The sequence below is a fragment of the Apodemus sylvaticus genome, chromosome 10, assembly GCF_947179515.1.
Source record: "Apodemus sylvaticus chromosome 10, mApoSyl1.1, whole genome shotgun sequence".
Lineage (NCBI taxonomy): Eukaryota > Metazoa > Chordata > Mammalia > Rodentia > Muridae > Apodemus > Apodemus sylvaticus.
The window spans coordinates 89,521,879-89,543,249 of NC_067481.1; the positions used below are offsets into that span (position 1 = coordinate 89,521,879).

At 47.5% G+C, this 21,371-nt stretch overlaps 1 protein-coding gene across 1 annotated transcript in view; it reads left to right on the plus strand.

The window, feature by feature from the left end:
* The window catches only part of Tenm2 (teneurin transmembrane protein 2), a 922,633-nt gene that overhangs the window by 881,324 nt on the left and 19,938 nt on the right, over positions 1-21,371 (plus strand). Inside the window, exons 21-24 of the mRNA XM_052195978.1 lie at positions 2,872-3,026; positions 4,512-5,386; positions 10,616-10,791; positions 12,368-12,603. Coding sequence (XP_052051938.1) covers positions 2,872-3,026; positions 4,512-5,386; positions 10,616-10,791; positions 12,368-12,603 — 1,442 coding nt within the window. The remainder of the gene's footprint in view (positions 1-2,871; positions 3,027-4,511; positions 5,387-10,615; positions 10,792-12,367; positions 12,604-21,371) is intronic.

Consider the following 21,371-nt stretch of genomic DNA (forward strand, 5'->3'; position numbering starts at 1 on the left):
TGTTAGCTCCACCTGTCAGAGAGGCAGCTGTAGGGTCCAGACAGAGCCCAGGGGCTTCCAAGGTGCCAGACTTTGCTGTTAGATTAGTGTATCCAAAGTCTGAGACGCCAGGCCAGTCATGTTGCAAATACTCAAGAAAACTGTAGCAATTAAGAATGGAGCGGCAGGTGCTCAGTGAGGTAAAGCTTTTCCTCTTAGCTGAAAGATCGCAATCTACCTCCACCTCGGTGGTTCTCAACCTTCCTAAGGCTGTGACCCTTTAACTACAGCTCCTCCTGTTGTGGTAACCCGCCCCCAACCATAAAATTACTTTTGTTGGTGCTTCACAACAGTAATTTTGCTACTGTTACAAATCAGAATCTGTGTTTTCTGCTGGTCTTAAGTGACTCCTATAAAAGGGTCATTGGAAACCCCATCCCTAGAAAGGGATCAGGAGAACCTCTGCTCTAGAAAGATGCATGCCCTTGTGTTTCTCCTTAGGTTAATCCAGTTGGTCTAGCTGATCTCCTGGCCAAGGGACTCTCCCTCAGGAAGAGCCACACAAAAGGGGACAGGAGGAATAATTAGCCCTTTAATGATATAGTGTACTTTCCTTTCCCAGAATTCCCAGAATTCTCAGCCCCTGGTTCAAGCCACCATGAGGTTCCGTTGAGTCTGCCTGTGTCTCTGAGCCCTGACTGAGAAAGATGTAACTGCCTGTTTCTTGTCCTGCCTTTTTCTTCCAGCAGCTGGCAGGAGCCTAAGGGACTCTTACTTTGGGCTTTTTAACTTTTTCCCTAAAGCTCCCCTCCCTGCCAAGTGCCCGCCTGTCCACCCTGTGGCTGGCCTCCCGGCTGCCTCCATTTAAATAGTGTGGCTTCCTCTTGCTCTTCTCCAGCTTCCTCCTCCAGGCAGCTGCCGAGATTACAACTTGCCTGCCTTGGGTAGTTTTTCTTTTAAACTCTAAATTGTCCATGAGCTTCAGAGAAGAGAGAGGAGAGGAGGGGAGGGGAGGGGAGGGGAGGGGAGGGGAGGGGAGGGGAGGAGAAAGGAGGGGAGGGGAGGGGAGAGGAGGGGAGGGGAGAGGAGGGGAGGGGAGAGGAGGGGAGGGAAGAGGAGGGGAGGGGAGACGAAGGGAGACAGAGACAGAGAGAGACAGACAGAGACAGACAGAGGAAGAGACAGAGAGAGAGAATTGGAGGGGGGCTGGATAGATGTCTCACTTAGTAAAGTGTTCAAGTACCCAACACTTGCATCTTGCTTTCTTGCTTTCTTGCTTTCTTGCTTTCTTGCTTTCTTGCTTGCTTTTTTTAAATGTAAGTAAGAAAGATCGGGTGCACCATCCCATATACAGCTACAAAACCCAGACACTATCATGGATGCCCACAAGTGATTGCTGACCAGAGTCAGATCTAGCTGTCACCTGGGAGGCTCTGCTAGTGCCTGACAAATACAGAGGGGGACACTCTCAGCCAACCATTGAACTGAGCACAGGGTCCTCAATGGGGAGCTAGAGAAAGGACCCAAGGAGCTGAAGGGGTTTGCAGCGCCACAGGAGGAACAGCAATATGAGCCACCCAGTACTCCCAGAGCTCCCAGAGACAAAGCCATCAACCAAAGAGTACACATGGAGTTACCCATGACTCCAGACACATAGGCAGCAGAGGATGGCCTTGTTGGACATCAAAGGAAGGAGAGGCCCCTAGTCCTGGGAAGGCTCAATGCCACAGTGTAGGGGAAGGCCAGGGCAGGGAAGAGGGAGAGGGTTGATTGGGGAACAGGTAGAGGGGAGATGGGTTATGAGGCTTTCAGGGGTGGGGGGAACCAGGAAAGGGGACTACATTTGAAATGTAAATAAAGAATATATCTACTAAAGAGAAAAAAGAAAAGAAAAGAAAGATCAGGTGCAAGTGCATACCTGTAATTCCTTACTCCGAGAGGCAGAGACAGGGGGATATCCCTGATTACATCAAATTGGCAGGTTCTAGGTTCGGTAAAAGCCCCTATCTCAAAATGTAAACAGAAGAGCACCCCAACATCAACTTCTGGCCTCCAAAGGCATGTGCACACATATAAACATCTACATATGCACACACACACACACACAGCATGGGTATTATTTCCATGATTCCTATCCTGGGGAGATCGTGGGATCTATGAGCGTCTATTCGAAAGGACTAAAGATGCTTGGGGTTAAGAAGTAATCGTATCAGGTCTAATTCTTGTTAGCATTTTTAGCTACTGTGCAAGCAGCCTGCAGCATGGATTAAGGATGCCAAGCCTTGTATTTGGGCACTGAAATGAAAATGCGGAAAGAAATAGAAGCTGCAGTCTGTGTCTTATCAGTCCTGCTGCGACAGGGAACCGCTAGGGTTCTGTGTCCCCTGGGGGCACTGAAGTGCTGATTGGAGTCAAGGCTTAATTGGGAATTCTTCCTGGAGGATACATCTTTGAATTGGAAGTTTGTGGCTGAAAGCCTCGCTGTTTCTCAGCCAAACTGTCACAATTAGTTGTGAAGGGTATCAGAGCAATGAACTTTGGTAATAACTCGGTTTCCAGAGAGCAGAGTCAGGGCTGTTTCCACATTCACTCACAACTCTGGCTCCTCTTCAGCTCAAGGTGACGTTGGTTGGAGGGAATATAGCTAGTACCCTGAGTTAGTATCAGGGTACTAATATAGCTAGTACCCTGAGAATTGTGCACAGCACAGCACAGTGTCCTTGAGAAGTCTTTGTCTTTAAAAGACTGAGAGGTAGGACTCAGAGGATGCTTGCTTACCCATCCCAGTAAGATCCCCGGTCCAAGCATATCATGCCCAGAGTAGCGCATCCTCCATCTCCTCCACAAACTATTCTCCTGTCGTGAAAACGCATCCCACACCTCCTTCCCCAGGTATCGCAGTAGACAAGAATGGGCTAATGTACTTCGTTGATGCCACCATGATCCGGAAGGTCGACCAGAATGGAATCATCTCCACCCTGCTGGGCTCCAATGACCTCACAGCTGTCCGGCCCCTGAGCTGTGACTCTAGCATGGATGTGGCCCAGGTGGGACTCTTTATTCCTCATCCTTAACCAACTCCTAGGTCTCAGCCTGTGGGTCCCGCGTGTTCCAATGTGAGTTGGGAGCGTGCGCTCTGGACACATCTGGGGAAGAATGGAGGTAAAGTAGACATCGATATAAAAGGTGCAGGGTGGAATAGAGAGAGAGAGAGAAAGAGAACGAGAAGGAGAGATCGGCAGTAGAGAGGAGACAGTCAGGATAGAGGAAAAGAAAGGGAGAGAGAGAGAGAGAGAGAGAGAGAGAGAGAGAGAGAGAGAGAGCAGAGAGAGAGGGCAATTCTACTCTAAGAATCAAACCTGGTAGTACACTCTGGCAGTAGCAGATTACAGGGTAGGGCTGCTGTATAATTATCTCTCGTCTCCATCATTCTCAAAGATTTGAGACTGTATGGTTTGATGTTACGTGTCAATCAGAACTCCCCTGTTAATCTGAAATGATTGCATCTTCACGATACAAACCTCCACTTTGTGTAGTAGTTACTAGAGCCAGGCCCTCCTCCATCATCCTCCGAAGTGTGTTGTTTCGTCAGGTCCCTTACAGTGGCAGAGACCATGGGTTCTTCAGATGGGCAAGCGTTCATTCAAAGAGGGCGGCACGATTGTTTACCCGGCCCTCGAGAGTCTTTTCAACCTTTGGTCAAACTCATACATTTTTACTCAGATTTCCCAACAAACTGACAACTTGCTACTGAGATTTTTTATTATTATTATTTCAGATTCCACAGAGGAAGAATGTATTTGGCTTGGCTTTGTTCGTTTCTTTCTTTCTTTCTTTTTTTTTTTCTTCAAACGCCCAAGTTGTAGTTTGTTAGCCAGCCGGTTCTTTGTCTGTTCTTTGGCTAGGGCCACCTTCCAAGCCACATGGTAGACAAATGTGTCTTCTCTAAATGAACACAGCCTTCCCTGACCCATGGCTTGCAGAGCTGACTCTGGGCTGAACTGCCTTGGTCCCTTACGCATTCATCTACCTGGTCAACTGCATTAGATGGGTGTAGCCCTGGTCAGTCATCTGAAGCTGAGAAACAGTGTTGTGGACAGAGCTGGTAGGATGGAGTCAGGACAGATGAAACCGAAGGCGTTTGTCACATGCTCCCCTCCTCTCTTTCATAAACAGCCAGCTCAGGCAAATGACCCAGTGATGAGCACCCCCTAGTACAGTTTGTTACTTAAAGGCTAAATCAGTGCTGGATTGGTGCCTCAAGCAGTTGCTTACTGCTCTTGAGGAAGACTTGGGTTCGAGTCCCAGAATCCCAGAGGTGGGTTATAACCATCCATAACTCCAGTTCCAAGGGAATCCAACGGCCTTGCCCTTCCAGATCAGGCACGCATGAAGTTCCGCCATGCATGCAGAGAAAGCATTAACACGTATAAGATACAATAAATATTTTTAAAAGCTAAGTCTTTTTCTCCTAGATGGATAAAAATCAACATCTTAGAGGCTGTTCTTGAAATGCCATATGTCGTGTGCAGGTCCGCCTAGAATGGCCGACAGACCTCGCCGTCAACCCGATGGACAATTCCCTCTACGTACTGGAGAACAACGTCATCCTGCGAATCACGGAGAACCACCAGGTCAGCATCATCGCGGGACGGCCTATGCACTGCCAGGTTCCCGGCATCGACTACTCGCTCAGCAAACTTGCCATCCACTCTGCTCTGGAGTCGGCCAGCGCCATCGCCATTTCTCACACCGGGGTGCTCTACATCACAGAGACGGACGAGAAGAAGATCAACCGCCTACGCCAGGTCACCACCAACGGAGAGATCTGCCTCTTGGCAGGGGCGGCCTCAGACTGTGATTGCAAAAACGATGTCAATTGCATCTGCTACTCGGGAGATGATGCTTACGCCACAGACGCCATCCTAAACTCGCCGTCTTCCTTAGCCGTGGCTCCGGACGGCACCATCTACATCGCAGACCTTGGGAATATCCGGATCAGGGCGGTCAGCAAAAATAAACCTGTTCTTAATGCATTCAACCAGTACGAGGCCGCGTCTCCGGGAGAACAGGAGTTGTACGTGTTCAACGCGGATGGTATCCATCAGTACACTGTGAGCCTGGTGACAGGGGAGTACTTGTACAATTTCACGTACAGTGCTGACAATGATGTCACCGAGTTGATAGACAACAACGGGAATTCCCTAAAGATCCGCCGGGACAGCAGTGGCATGCCCCGCCACCTGCTCATGCCGGATAATCAGATCATCACCCTCACCGTGGGCACCAATGGAGGCCTCAAAGCCGTGTCCACACAGAACCTGGAGCTCGGCCTCATGACTTACGACGGGAACACTGGACTCCTGGCCACCAAGAGTGATGAAACCGGATGGACAACTTTTTATGAGTAAGTAGGCTTTTTTTTTTTAACCAATCTCTATAGAACTCTCCCCTGCTCTAGCTGGCATCCAGATGAACCGTTCACACCGCCTTTAAAATTGCCTAGTCACGTCTTGCTAACTCTAATGACTTCTTATAGCTGCAGGATATTCAAGTCCCTTCTCCTGACTCCTAAATGATTTGCTCTATCGGGCCTCTGATATTGAGCATCCTCCCTGCCTGTCAGCATTGGGAATTCCTGTTGTCTGCTCGCCGTTCAAACTTCAGGATATTGGACACGCACAGCACCTGGGAGATAAAGTGCTGATTAACCCCACTGATTATTCATGTTTGCCATGGGTGCGGAAATTAGAAACGAAGAGGGAGGGTCCCAGCGGGGCCTCTGTGATTTAACAATAGGTCCAGCAACACACTTGATTGCACAGACAGGTAGATAAACTCTGAATTTCCTCTTTAGCAGAAGCAGATCAATACAGATAAAGTGCTAGGTATATTAAAAGATGTTAGGGCTGGCCATATTTCCCCTAACAATTATCTCATACTTAATAGTTCTACCGTTTGCTTTGCCAAAAAAGCTGTTTTCCCTAGCTCCTGAAGCGGCTTTGGTCAAGCAAACCTGCTGCTGCGGGTATTAACCTAAGAGCTGCTGGTTGGACGAAGCTACTAAGCCTGAGTCCCCAATGACCTGCTGGAGACTGAATGGAATTTACCAGCCTCTGGGCTCTCTCTCCACAGCAGTGAGCGAGAACGTTAGACATTAAAAGTCCTGGCTTGCTTTCCGTGTTGCTGCCAGTCGAGGATTTAGTAAGTTGGGGAGAGGATACCACAGAGAGATGGAGGTGGGTGGGACGCGAAGAAAGAAGACTTCATTGTTGATCACGCTTAAATCAACAATGTTCCCTTCCTGTTTGTATGCCAGTGGGTTTGGGAGAATGCAAAGGAAGCTGTCGCCACCTGCTGGCGGCTTCTCTACATTGCAGAATCGTTTGCCTGGTCCCGACTTCCTTCTTGGGGCTTATTGGGGACTTCTGAGCCGCTTCACATCCTTCAAGGTGCTGATCCTTGGTCATTCATCACTAGCTAGTGCTCTTTTCCTCTGTGGAGACCATCTGTATGTCACCTTTAGTTTTCAGCACAGTCGGGTTAAGGCTTTAATCCACAAACCTTCCAGATGCTTCCTTCTGGCAACCGGCTTTATCAAATGACCTGAGATATGCACATAGTAGCTGTTAAATCTCTTGAATGAGGAGCAAAGGCTGGAGGAAAGGAGGCCTGGGCTGGAGTCCAGTTCTGAAATTCAGATGCAGGGATCCCACAGAAATGAGCTCTTGGTTGGAGGCAGCTGGCTGCCAAAGGTCCCCAGCTGAATGTAAGCATACACTTCATTCTTGAAAACTTTTTTAAAGTGTTTAATCAAGAGTTACAGTGAAACTGATTCACATTTTCTCTTTTAATTTGATGCGCTTGAGAATGTGAGTAGATCCAAGGATCCAAATGCTCCATTGTGGAGAGATTCGCATGGACAAGTTTTCCTTAGGTTTAAAAAAAAAAAAAAAAAAAAAAAACACCTCAGACACAAGCTGTACTTCCTGTCAGGGGTGTAAGGTCCAGGTGAGAACACACAGTCACTGCAGAAGTCTAGAGAAGGAGATTAGCAAACATGAAGAAAACTGTGCTCTGTCAGAGCTTCCCCTCAGTTCCAGAAAGTTTCAGGAATCCCCAGCCTTAGAATTGAAATGTCCCCCAGCTGCAGGCTACTGAGTCCAGAAAGAGTATGCTGGGCACAGTCCACCTTAGAGGGAATGACAGGTCGCATGGCCTCTCACAGGAGAAAGCCTGGCTTACCCGGAAACCCCAAGCCTCGATGTCGGGAAGACAGTGGTGTGGACGCCCACTCTGATACGTACTTCCTGGTTGGCATTGGACAGGTTTTCCACCTCCCTGAGCTCCCGTGTCCACGTCTATAAGCTCCCGTGTCCACGTCTATAAGATGGTAGGATCAGCTGCCCAGGAGCTGTGAGCATCGTGGATAGCTTCAGATATCTTTAGAAATCAGCAAAGATTGGCATTCAGGAGCTCAACCAACATTAGATGCTAACAAGACTAGAGGGACGCCATAAAGCACATCTCTGTCTCCGTCCCCTCCAGGATGCGGGAGCTAGACGGGTGCGGGAGCTAGACAGGTGCGGGAGCTAGATGGGGGCGGGAGCTAGACGGAGGCTTAATTTCAACAGCAGGATTGAGGGGTGCGCTTTGCATATTCAGTCTTCTCAGTGCTTCACCATTCCCACTAGGGTGGCTCCCCATATCCTGAGGGCCAGCGTCTACCTTAGCAAACGGAGGTCCAGAGAGGTAGAAAATATAACATCCCTCAAGCCAGGCCCAGCTCCTCCTCCCAATCCAGCCAGTGGGAAGACAGCAGGTGTCACACAGTCTAATGCTGGCTTCCGGTGGTTCAGCCATTATGTTATAGAAAGGGCAGGCTCTATGGTCTCCCAAACAGGAATGGGTCACTCTGGAAACAGTTACATGTCTCTGTCTTAGAAGGTAGCTTTTGGAGAACCAGCCAAAATGGAGATGTGGGAATTGGGCTTTGGGGATCCTCCCGTGGTGCCGTGTTCCCAGAGTAGGGAAGAGCAGCCTTAGTTTAATCTTTGGCTTTTTATCTATTTATGAGGCATAAGACTTTGTCCATTCCACTCCAGTCCAAATCCCCAGTGCTTTCGCCAGCTGCTTCCATATGAGAGGTGTTTGCTGGAATGGCTGCTGACTATAAAGAAGTCAACAGTCCCGTGGCCACCAAGGTCCTACCAAGTCTTGAGTTAACACAGTGACGCCATTGCCGTCCGGAGGGCAGAGAGGTTTCTAAACGAGAACTGAAGCTGCGTATCTGTCCTGGGACAAACAGGCAGCTGTGTTTCCCCCTGAAAGTCAGTCTGCAAGCCGGGGAGCATGCTTTCTCCGCAAAGCCTGTGAGGTGCCCGTCCCATCCCCTCCACTTCCCCCAGAGCGGGGGCTCCGTTTCCTCCTCTCAGGAGGGTAGACAGCAGCCTGCCCGTAGCAGGTGTCCTCGAACTACACAGTACTGGGTTTCAGATCTTGCTCAGGCTCCAGAGAATATACTCAGCACAGTCCCTGTGTGGTGGATCTCTGATGCTGAGCGAGGTGCAAGACACCCAAACATTATCATTGCATCGCTTTCTTGTTTTAAAATACATTTAGGCTTCTAAAATATGAAAGGAAGCTACAATTACTAAACTATAGGATTATTCAAAGAAAACAAAAATTAGTCAAAATCCCACACAGAAAAACACCATTAATATTTGTATAGACATACAAATATAGACATATTTTCAGAGATGCTTGTCTATACTTGAAAACACATGTGCTACGGACAAAATATTATTCGTTTTTCCCTTCTCCACTCAACTCTGAGCCTGTGCGTGCTGGCGTACACATACATGTGTGCCAGTAAATAGGAAACCACACTGTTCACTTTGACAGCTGCCTAGGCTTCTATCTTATGTGTAGGTAATTATTTAATAATCTTTAATAACTGATCCTCCAGTCTGGTTCTGATTCGTCGCTCGTGTAAATAAAACCTTCGGACCCCCATCTGAGAAACCACTGCTTTAATAGGAAAAAAGACAGAGGGATCCCCTTTGGCTGAGAAGGCCCGGTCCCTCCATGGTAACAGCACCAAGCCTTTGCAGGAAAGATGCTATCTGGATTCCTAGGACACACTGCCCCAGGCAAGGGATAGGACAAAGACAATGGGCTGGATGCCAGCTCACTGAGCTTCCTGGTACCCTCGCCACCTTTGCCCCGCTGGCCATGCAGCTTAGCATCCACAGAGCCTGACCGTTTGTTTCCTCTTCTCCCTAAGGATGACAGTTCCCGGGTCCTTCCTCGACTCATCCAAGTATCCCAGCTCCCTCCATGTTGTATCAGCAATTTTCCCCACTGCTTCCCCGTGGGCTCCTCTGTGGAGAACCTCATTCCCACCCACATGCTGAACCCCCCACTCAGAATGTGCCAACTGGGTTCCTCTCCCCAGTCCAGAAGGAGACCTTCCTCCAGCTAGAGGTCCAGATGTGTATCCTTTTACATCCTCTAAGCAAAGGCTGCATTGCTCCGTCCTCCTCCTCCTGTCTCCTGATTGTAAGGGCCGGTGCAGGGGAGCTCAGAGGCTCCATATGCAGACCACAGGAAGAGCCGTTTTCCTCCCCTGATGTCTAAACTGTCTAAGAACAGCGGTCGTCTAGTAAGGGCAAATGCTTTCCACCTGGAAGTATCAAACCAGATCTACCTGCTTAGAACGGGGCAAAGACAACATAGATCTCTAAAGAACTCTCTTCAGGGAGTTTGCAGGCAGCCAGTGTGATCATGGCACGGTCAGACATGGATATTAAGAATAACTGAATTTCAGGAGTCTTCCAGCAGGCTAGAGTATCTGAGCTTGGTTGATCCGGGACTACATGACATGCTTGAGCTAGGTTTTTTAGTGCTGTACCCAGGTCATGGAGCTGCCATTGGCCTAGGCTGACGTGTGAGATTTCTGCAAGGTGAGGGGTAGAATGAGGTGGGACCTCTACAAAAGTCTAAGGCTTGGACGATCTCAAATGCCTGAGGCAAACTGTGGTTTAGGGACTGGAGAAAGGACGCTGTGCTTAAGAGCACTGGCTGCTCTTCTGGAGGATTCAAGTCCTGTTCCCAGCGTCCACACTGGGCAGCTCACAACTGCCTGAAACTCTAGTTTGAGAGGAGCTTATGTTCTCTTCCATCTTTCAAGGGCATGCACGCCCATACACACACACACACACCCAAGAGCATGGTTTGCTCACAGAGATGATACACAGTAGAGTGGATAGCTGGGGAACATCGACTTGGTAGCTCTGCAAAACACATAAAGGATGCTTGCAAGTAGCTATTCCCACCAGCTCAGGAAGATTAGTATTAAGCATGCCCTGTTCAACACTAAGGGACAGGTTTCCACTAATCTGAAATCAATGATATCAAGAGACACAAGAAAGACACAGCATTGCTCCTCTGGGCAGGAGGAGGTTTTGGTAGAGCAGGACCTCAGTGTAGAACACCATCCGTGACCCCCCCCCATTCCTCACCCTCTGGTGTCTCTTTCTCTGCCCCTGTGGCTCTGGCCTTCCTGTGCATCTAAATGCCAAGGAGACTTCTGTCTCCACAGACTATGCTTCCAACTAGTGTTTCTTTCCTCCAGCTATGATCATGAGGGTCGTCTGACCAATGTGACACGCCCCACGGGGGTGGTGACCAGTCTGCATCGGGAAATGGAGAAATCCATCACCATTGACATTGAGAACTCCAACCGTGATGACGACGTCACTGTGATCACCAACCTCTCTTCAGTGGAGGCCTCCTATACAGTGGTACAAGGTAAGGCCCCAGCCGACCTCCACTCCAAGCTCATCCGCAGCCCCAGGGCCAGCAATCCCTCACCTGAGAGAACTTCTAAACATCCAGAATGTTCCTCAGCTTTCTGTCTTACTCAGATATCTACAGCAAGCCTACTCTACCAGAAAGCAGCCTCAGAGGGAAAATAAATATATAAATCTCTCAGATACAGGGACATGTCATACCCTCTCGTCAAAGGTTTAGTTAGCAGGAGAAATCTACATATCTAAAAATATCTGACTGTATTCCCTAGCTACTTTTTTCCTGTTTCTTACCTTTCATTTTTCCATTCACCCTCTAAAATTCCAACCTGTGTCATTATTTCCACAAGTGCTGTTTATTCTCCAGGGCTACCACTGAATTTTAATTCCATCATTCCATTCTGATTCTCCACCGCAAACATGTTTTTATTGAGCTGGTTGGCCTGGGACCCAAACTCTTGAGCAATCCCTCACCAGGATCCCCAAGGTCTCTGACCACCCGTTGTTTTTCTTGTATTCCAGTCCAGGGCAAGCACAGAGGCTGGCAAGAAACAGCATTTTGCAGATTAATTTTTTTTCTTTAATTAAGATATAATATCGGTGGGCTAGCCAGTTGTCAAAGGATAAAAGTGTCGTCTCTGTAGATAAATGATGACATTTCCAGACGATTATCCCTCGGCAAAGCCTGATTCAACGGCTCTATTTCTGCTCTGCCAGATGATTAATGATGTAGATTCTGTCCTTCTGTATGATGGCCAGAGTCACTGAGTGACAGCTACACCCTTGCACACTCCCCCAAAAGCTGGCATCTCAGAGGTTAGCCCAGCCTGGCTCCCTCACCCAGATGATGTGCAAACAGTGTGCCCGTAAAATCGGGCTCCTGTGTGTGTGATTCTTTGGTACAGGAAAAGGTCAGAAGTCTGATTGACTGGTGTAGATTCTATTTGGGAAGATAAACACACATTATCAGCACCCACTGTCTCTATCTACCACACACTGCGTACGTTTCCCAGGTTCTTTGGTAATATAGTGATACAGGCAGCCGCCAAAAAAGAAGAGAAGGTAGCTTTTTTCTCTTCGCTGTGCTGCTGAACACTGGGCTTGCCTTGCAGTGCCTCTGACCTGTGGTTAGACTGTCGACCTTGGGTTAGATGATAGGCCAAAGGGGAGGAAAAAAATTGAAGTAGTGTGCCTTTCATTTTATTTTTTTTCCACATAAGCTAAAATATATATGTTAAAGTTCAGGGATTTGATTGACACAAATTGTGTAGGCAATAGACATCTTTAAATGTTTAAATGTGCTATTAATAGTCTTCAGTGAGTAAAAGAAAAATATCATGGCATAATTATTTCTGGAGTGCCACATATTAATAATGTTTTCCTTCCCGTGGATCAGTAACGTCTCCTATACTCACCTTCCCATTGTGTGTGTGCTAATTGAAGACAGCCTCAGACTGACAGCTGCAAAGTACCATGGAAACCTGTAAAAAATAGGGGTTCTATTCTCTCCTGACTAATCGAGTGGATAATTTCTCTCCCCTCACCCCACCCCCACCCCCCCACTCGCGTTCTTCCAGATCAAGTGCGGAACAGCTACCAGCTCTGCAACAATGGAACCCTGCGGGTAATGTACGCCAACGGCATGGGGGTCAGCTTCCACAGCGAGCCCCACGTCCTCGCAGGCACCATCACCCCCACCATCGGGCGCTGCAACATCTCTCTGCCCATGGAGAACGGCTTGAACTCCATCGAGTGGCGCCTGAGGAAGGAACAGATCAAAGGCAAAGTCACCATCTTCGGGAGGAAGCTTAGGGTAAGTGGGTCCGCTCTTCCCCTAACCCCACCCTCCACCCCCGCACAGACTTGGAGGGGCGGGCCCCCTTCCTCACACGGCAAAGGGGATGTTAGGCCTCCAGAACACCTTTCCACTTTCAGAAGGTGGAAGATTGTATTCCTCTGGGTTTAAGGAAAATCCCTCCATTTCCCAAGATGGATGGGCAGCAGTCCCTGGGATAGATTCACTGGATGCCTCCACTGGCTGAGGTGTTGGTCTTTGTACACCTGCCGTCTCCTCCCCCCTCCCTCCCACCCCTCGCCAAGATTCACTATCTGCACAATGCAACACACATGAGTCAAGGCTGGTTCCCACCATGTGCGTGGTAATTTGCTAGATACGGGAAGAACACAAGTATAAAGTGTGTTCGTCACAGCCAAGAAGTGACGTTCTTCTGAAAAAACGGCAGACACGGGATGATCACGGGGTATGTGAAGACAGTTCCCTGGGGGATAGTGTGTGGTCACAAAAAATAAAAAATATGAACATAAATAAATAAAGAGGCAGAAGGAAGACTTGACCAGCCCTAACTTACATCTTGGTAAAGGTAACCAAAATGTACTTATTGAGGATATCTATGGGAAAGCTGACTGAAACATGCCTGTTTACTCGTATTACTATAATCTTCTCAGTAGCCTATTGAGATCATTGCTATCATTCCCAGTCCTCAAATAGGAAACAGAGATTCAAGGAAGCTAATTAAATGTCAGGACACCATCGCTAAAACTCAAGGCGAAGCCGGGATTTAACCCCAGGTCCATCTTTCTAGCTTGTTCTCTGACCAGTATCCATAGCCACAGTCCCACACATCTCCCTGTTTAGATGATCAGAGCACTGTGGACCCTGCTCCTGTCAGGTCTTGTCACACACAGAGACCTACTCCTACCACGGCGACAACCCTTCTCCCCAGGTAAGGAGAAGAGTCCCAGAAACCTCAGTCTTCATCATCCCCAACGCATTGTTTACTGAGCACTTAGAATCCTGTGCCGGACACTTAAGGTAGGTGTCACACAAGCAGAGCTCTGACACTTTCATCCAGGGGCCAGGGGCATGAGAGAGGAGACAGCCAAGAAGTTGACTAATAAAGACCTAAGATAATTGCCGGTCAAGAGAGGCCCTAGGAAGACAGCCATCTGCAGAGCAAGGCAAAGTCAAAACAATGCTTTAGAATCCCTGGGAGCAGAAGACTGAGTGCCTGCCAAACTTAGGTCATAACTTCTGAAAGGCAGCCAGCCAGGTGACCTCCCTGCAGAGCCAGGGCCACTATGTATTAAGATTCTGCCTTTGTCTGGCTAGAGTTTAATTCTCCACATTAGGTTATCAGCAGACTCCCATGTTTTTCTTCCTCTGCTGATATCTGCAAAGTTGCAAGCTGCAGTATCTTCCTAAAGACAAAAATGGAATGAGATTAGTGGCTAAATCCTTAATGACTGGATTCAGAGCTGTGTAATTGATTTTTGATATGCTGCACTGTAGAAGTTGATTATAAGTAGTAATCGTGCCTTTTCCTTGATAAATTAGTTATGCATTTCGACTAAGTTTTCAAAATAAAGATAAATGTGGCCCTAAAATAAAATGGCAATAATCCCAACTCTGAATATTAAAATTCTTAATAATGGTACTTGTGGTAATTAACAGAAGTTAGGCACGCAAGTCTTATAACTGAGTTTCTGCCAGGGTTAGACTTGCTGGCATCATGTTTATGCAAATCAAAACACAGTTTTATCTATCAACACCTCAACATTTAATTGTCTGGTGTTCGTTCCTGTAACAATAATCACATATCCATTTAGCTCTCTTAAATGAAAATCACTATGAGATTATAACAGGTTGAGTGGACTGAAAATGTAATTTGAAAATGAGGGAGAAAGCCTGGAATTTATTTGCATCTCATTTATTTTAATTCAGTTCATAAACTGTTTAGTGAATGAAATAAAAGAAACTCCTGGAAATTGTGGGGGAGCCGTTGGAGGAAAGGTGTGGGGGAGGGGCCGAGTGCCTTATGGATTCAGGGACCTCCGCGTGTCCCTCCCCCAACCCCCTGTGCTTCTTGAGTTCCCTATAGGAACTTTGTAGCCTAAACTAGCCTCATCTGTTGGCCCCCACAGCAACTAGACTGTCTCAGAGCAGGGAGATCTGTACTTCTCTCCCTGTGGCCAGCCTTAACATCTCTTTTTATTCCTCTGTCGTCCCATGAAGCCATCCTGCATTTCCTTAAAGAGTTTAATGATTGCCTACTCTTTGTCTAGCACTGTGGAATGAGTAGGTTAGAGAAAAGAAGAGTCCTTCTACCAAGGGAGCTTGAGGTCTGGCAAAGAGGGTATGGCAGTGACACAGTGCTAAACCGGTACCACACGTAGCCTCTGAGGCTTCTATAGAAGAGGAAAAGTTTAAACACTTCAAGGGAGCATGGCGAGTTAGCGTGAATGTGACATGCATTCCTTCCCCACATCCAGGATTGGACAGTTGGATTAATCCCAAGGAAGCTTGAAAAATGACTTTCCTGATTGCCAGGGAGAAAATGGAAGATTTGGGGAACCCAAGTCAGGGCACAAGGTTGACAAGAGACCAGGGAGGACTTCAGGGAAGTCAGGGTTGGTTCTGAAGAGCATCGGGAATTAGCCAGGCAACATACGGGAAAGAAATTTCTAGACAGAGAAAGACACCCTCAAGAAGGTCAGGATACTAGTAGGGGTATCCAGTTCAGAAAACCTCCAGAACTCATGAGGACTGAGAGAAAGTGTCCAGGGCCACAGGGAAGAGAATATTATACTAGGTCCGTATTTATCCTGAGGGCCCTGGAGAGTTGTCCCAGGGCTTAATTAGTAGAGTGATGTGTGGGGATTGGTGGATTAGAAAGATCTCTCCAGCTTCCCCGGGTGCAGAGGAAGACAGACGAGGAGGAGACCAGACAAGAGGAGAGGGACCCTCAGAGCTGTTACAGCAATGCAAACTAGAAACTGGTCTCCAGCAGGGGAAAGAGAGAGAGAGAAGCTAGAGGCCTGGGAGAGTTGCAACACACATGATTAATAGGATTTGGCAGCCAGCCTGGCTGCCGTGCAGTGCTGACTTCCAAGAGGCCTTCCACGTGGTCGTGTAGACCAGGAAGGCTGTGCCAGACTCTGAGCTAGCTAATGGAGAGAGGCCAGACACCGAAAGCCAAAATAGGTGTGGGAGACAGTGCGACCCCAGCCGTGCCTTCTAGGATAAAGAGACCAGGCAGGAACATGAAGATGTAGCTGGTCCCAGCAGGACAGAGGTTGTTCCCCCAGGACAGGGACAGCATGTGGAGTGAGTCTCAGGAACTAGGGTAGCACCTGGCAATTCCCACACACGAAACCAGATGGCCTGGCCTCTCCCGAGCACCAGACAGTTCCTACAAGTCTGACTACTTGGCGTTGTGAAGTCCAGTGTCAAGATGTGTCCAAAATTCCCAACAAAGAACTTTCCTATAACGGAACAGTGAAGTCCTAACCCATCTTGGTGACCTGTCTTGTCCTCTAATCAGAAATACGTTTTAGCCAATGAGAGCACCACACATTCCTCCTTTTAGGCTGGGAATGTGTAAGATGGTGGTGCTGTAGATGGAGTCAGGAGGATCAGTCCCGTGTTCCCTGTCCATGTCCGAGGTCGAGAGAGGCAAAGACTTGTCTCTTTCTTGAAAGAGTCCCTCCTGGTGCTGTCCTCGGTTCCTCCCGCTGTTCCGCCTGGCATTTCAAAACCAACTGCTTCCCAGCATCTCTCAGCTCCACGAATGCAGGGACCAGGCCACAGCACCATACTGGTGACACGTGTCGTGTGGGAAGATGTGATAAACATGTCCTCTTTAGGCCCCACCTTGAGGATGTTTACCAAGTAAATTCTCCCTTATCCTAAGAAGGCAGAAGTTCGAAGCCCACGCCCCCATATCTGTCCAGAATCTGTCTGCAAATCATAATCAGGATAGCATGGCCAAAACGGGACATGCATTGTCTCACGCAGCAGGCCACCAGGAGAAGGGAGATGGTCCTAGAGACTCCAACGTGTCACCCAGTTATTAACATTGCTCTCCTCTCTTTCTTGTAGTCCCCTTCCTCCCCCAACAATTTACACTGTGGCAGTTTACCTAATTTTCTTGTACACTTGTACTCTCTTCACACTGATCAGGAAGACTTGATCAAAATATCTTACATCATCTCAGCTTAGTAAGACCAGAAGACAGAGTCTCTGAATTAAAAGATAAAAATAAGAAAAGGTCCCATGAGGGAACTGTGATTGGCCCAGCACACTGTGATTGGCCCAGAACAGGGGACTGTGATTGGCCCAGCACAGATGCAAGGGGGACTGTGATTGGCCCAGCACAAGTGCAGGGGGGACTGTGATTGGCCCAGCACAGGTGCAGGGAGGACTGTGATTGGCCCAGCACAGGTGCGGTTCACTCCAGTTAGGAAGATGGAGACCTGTGATTGGCCAGTGTCTGGTCATTTGTCCAAACCTGACCCTCTTAAGGGAGCCATGTAGGCTACGGGGGGGGGGGGGGGGAGGGGGGGGGTGCGCGGGGGAAACAGCAAATGTATTCTGTGTCCTCCATCCCTCCAAAACCTGGCCACAAGGCAAACTAGAAGCCTGGCTCCCACACCCAGTAAGTCTTTCTCCTCAGCTTCTGGGAGAAGCAACGAAAATGAATCCTCCCACTATGATTTAAAACCCCTTCTCTTTCCTAACATGGCTTTGTGCCTGACTCGCTCTTTAAAAAAAAAAAAAAAAAAAAAAAAAAACACGAGGGCCTGTGACACTAGGGTATTTCTTCTTGATTGTGATTTACATAGAGATTGCAAATGCAAGGAACACAGGTAGGTATCAGAACAAAAGAAAAATCGCTTCCAAGATAATCTTCCATCCGACGCTGGTCTCAGTGTTAGCAGCATTCCAATATGAAGTGGGAGTTAGTGATTTTGTTTTGGTTGCTACATAATTAGCATGATACCACAGTTTCACACTGGTGGGCATTACTTTTACTTGTATAGCAAATCATAATGTCTCAGGACAAGGTTCGGGGTGGGCAGGTATGTGTGCGTGTGGTCCTGTCATCCTGAACTCAGTCTAGAGAGGGCCCACCCAGGCAGGTTTGTTAGCACAGTATCATCTCAAAAGCATGGATTAGGTCCTTCAAGCCCTGATGCATGCATTCTTCACCTGCCTTGGGTTCTCTCTTTCCAATCGTCTTGACCCAGTTACTACTAACCACTCGGTGTGTATTTGTGACCAACACAGACAAGAGCTGGTGTGACCTTGAGAGCATGGTTAATGTACCCAGAACCCCTTGCAGCACCTTAAATTTGAATATTAGTTTAAATTATACACAATTAGAAGGGCAAACCTTTGGGCTCTCATGAAACCATGAATTCCCTAAGCAAAGAGTACTTCATTCTTGGACAATATATTATATTATAATAATAATATTATATATATATTATATATATATATTATAATATATTATAATAATAATAATAATAAGTTCTGCTGCTGCTGATATTGTGTTAAAGATTTGTTTTCAACCATGTGTGTAGGGGGAGGAGTGTGTGCTTACCCTCATTGTCAAGAAGAGGGTATCTAGATTCCCTGAAGATGGTGCTACAGGCAGTTGTGAGCAGAATGCTGAACCGCTGAGCCTTCTCTCCAGCCCCCCTTGTTGGTGGGTTGTGGTTGTGATTCTTTTGTTACAGAGCCCTCAAGTTTATTTGGAGAAAGGGAGAAGAGAGTTGGTAGGGTACCCACCCCCAGTTTCAGACTGCAGTCCCTAAGCTGTTACTTCCTCTCTCTGTCCTGCCCCCCCCCCTTCACTCATGGGTAAGGGAACCAGGCTGAGTTAGCTGGGGAGGGAGTCTGGTGGGGGCCAGGGTATCAGAACCTAGCAAAGTAGAAATGCAGGATGGGAAGCAGACAAGGGAGAATGAAATGGGGGACAGGGAAGTAGATTTGGGGTACCCAAGGCAGGAAGGGACAGCTAGCATTGTATACATTCTGAGCCAAGATTGGTGGCTGTGACATGACCCTGTACTCACGAGTATGTGTCTCCAATAAGTGTCAGGGGTGGGGCTTTTTTTTTTTCTGTTGTTTTTTTTAAGACAAGGTCTTACTATGTGGCCCAGGCTGGCTTCAAATTTCCAATCCTACTATCTCAACCTCTAAAGGGCTAGGATCACAAGCACATATACATGAGCAAGAATTTATTATTTAGGATGGTATGAGGAGACACACACACACACACACACACACACACACACACACCTTAAGTGTTACCAAACCAACACAAGCAATGATAAAGTAAGTGTCATACAAAAAACCATGGCAATGCTCTGAAGAAAAGCCTAAGTTAAGAACAGGACTATGCGGGGTTGGAGAGATGGTTCAGTGGTTAAGAGCACCGACTGTTCTTCTAAAGGTCGTGAGTTCAAATCCCAGCAACCACATGGTGGCTCACAACAAGATCTGACCTCTCTTCTAGAGTCTAGAGTGTCTGAAGGCAGCTACAATGTACTCAAATATAATTAATAAAATAAATAAGTCTTTTTAAAAAAAAAAAAAAAAGAACAGGACTATCCAAGATAAGCAAAGGCTACTCCGTGGAAAATGGTATTTGAGCTAAAAAAAAAAAAAAAAAAAAAAAAAAAAAACAAATAAAGAATCAGGGGGGATTTTCTGGCCCTGGGGTGGAAAGAAAAGCCTTCTATACTAAGATCGCTGCATGTTCACAGACCCTGAATAGACAGGGGCAGGGTTCCCTGAATCTTGAGCAGAGAGAAAGGCAGAGTGAATGGAGCAGATAAGCGGAGGGGAGCTGGGCTGGCCAGTCTCCTTGGCTATGGTAAGGATCTTTGAGATGCTGCCAACCTCCACGGGTGTAACCTGTGGTGACACAGAGGACTGCTGAGGACAGCTTTCCTATCGAGTTTCTCTCGTCCTTCTGGTGTCCCTGCACAGTCTCTGGGAATTTCTCTGTCAGCCGCTGTGCTGGCTCCAGGTCCCACTCCATGTTGCACCTGCTCACTAATATCTACACTCTGAACCGATTCTCATTCAGAGCTCATCTGCCTCTGTCCTCATCTCCACGGGAAATTGCCTGGCTCTGTCTCAGTGTCTGTCACAGTAGCAAGCAGGCAGTAGTTACTCAGTAAATACTGAATGACTGGAAGGAAGGAACGAGTAGGATTTTGGAGTTGATGTCATGAAAGTTCACTCCGTTCTATCTGTGCCTTAGTTCTAAGTTGGAAGAACCTTCCAGAATAACTCACCACTGTTCTTTGGAGCCACCTTTAGATGTTTGATGCTCACCGAGGACCTAAGTCACATTCTCTAGTCTTGATTTTTCATAATAGTGCTTTTAGATGGTCAGCATTGACAGAGTTTCCACCCTCATCCCCTTCCAACCTCCATCATCAGTCATGAACTCAGGGACATGGAATTCTAAGGTACTAGAATTCTAAGTACTAACCTACTCACTGGGATCTTGCTGACTATCAGAAATGGGAAACTGAGGCACGGTCAGTGAAGATGTGGCTTTGGAATGACACAGTTAATCAGTGTCAAACTATGACTCAAGATTTGGATCTTCCCCTCCCCACCTCTGCCACCACCACCCAAAAGAGCTAGTCATCCAAAAATAATGTTTGCTCGGAGAATCCATTATTTAATGTGTTTACAGAGGCTCTCCCCTCTAATGATGCATTATTTAAGCTAATATTAAATTTATACCAACTTGTTTTGTCTGCACAAACGTTGATCCCCGCATGGTGTGGGTCTTATTCAGTGACATCTGGGGATGGGTGCTTTTAAGTCCCTGAGGACTAACCTAGAAAAGGAACAAGAATGTCACCTAGTCAGGCTTTTCCCGTGGGTAAGTGAATAGCTAAACTCAGAGGCAAGCCCGGCTGCCTTTAATCACTGCAGACTCTCACAACCTCCCACGTTCATCTCCTTGGGTTTCATCCTGGGAGCCGAGTGAGCAAAGGGGTTCTTCTGTGTGTCTAGCTGAAATCTGTCCTGCTGTGTTACAGTTCCATTTCCTGGGAGGGGGCTAGCACAGTGTAATTTCCTCCTCTGTGTTTCTCAGATCGCACGTTCCTGCTGCCCCTAGAGCTGAGTTAGAGTCACCCATGATGAGCCCAGCAGGGCCATTTTGACATCGGTGTTTCCTTTTCTCGGGGTTTTTTATGAGCCTTTCTGTGACAGGCGCACGCTTGGTGAGATCAAAACACGCTGGGGGGAAATCCCAGAGGGGAAACTATTTCCCAAAATCTGCCCTCTGCAAAAATAAAAACCATGCTAAATAGCTGAGTTTTATTAACTGGGGAAGCTAGGCTGAGGAAAACGCCCGATAATTAAAAATAATGGCTTCCTTACAAACACAAAATTGTATTAATTTAAAAATTGGTTTCTCTATCGCTGAATGCCTGCCGAGCCGGCTGAGGAGGGAATTGTGCTGATCCTGGCAGTGAAAATAATTCAAAATAACTTTTATGTTCTCCAGGAAGCCTCAAGGTTAATTTAAATATTGCGAGTCGGGTAATTTAATTTGGAATAAGAGAACAGTGTGGCTAAATTAAAGCCCCTGCATGCTCTAAACTGGGGGGCAGGCACCCACAGAAAGCCGAGCATGCCTGGTGGTCCCTCCACTCTCTCACACCCAGCCCGAGCACCCTCCTTATAGACGATGACCTTAGAATTAAATATTTTTGATTAGATTACACAACTGGCCTGAACCCTTT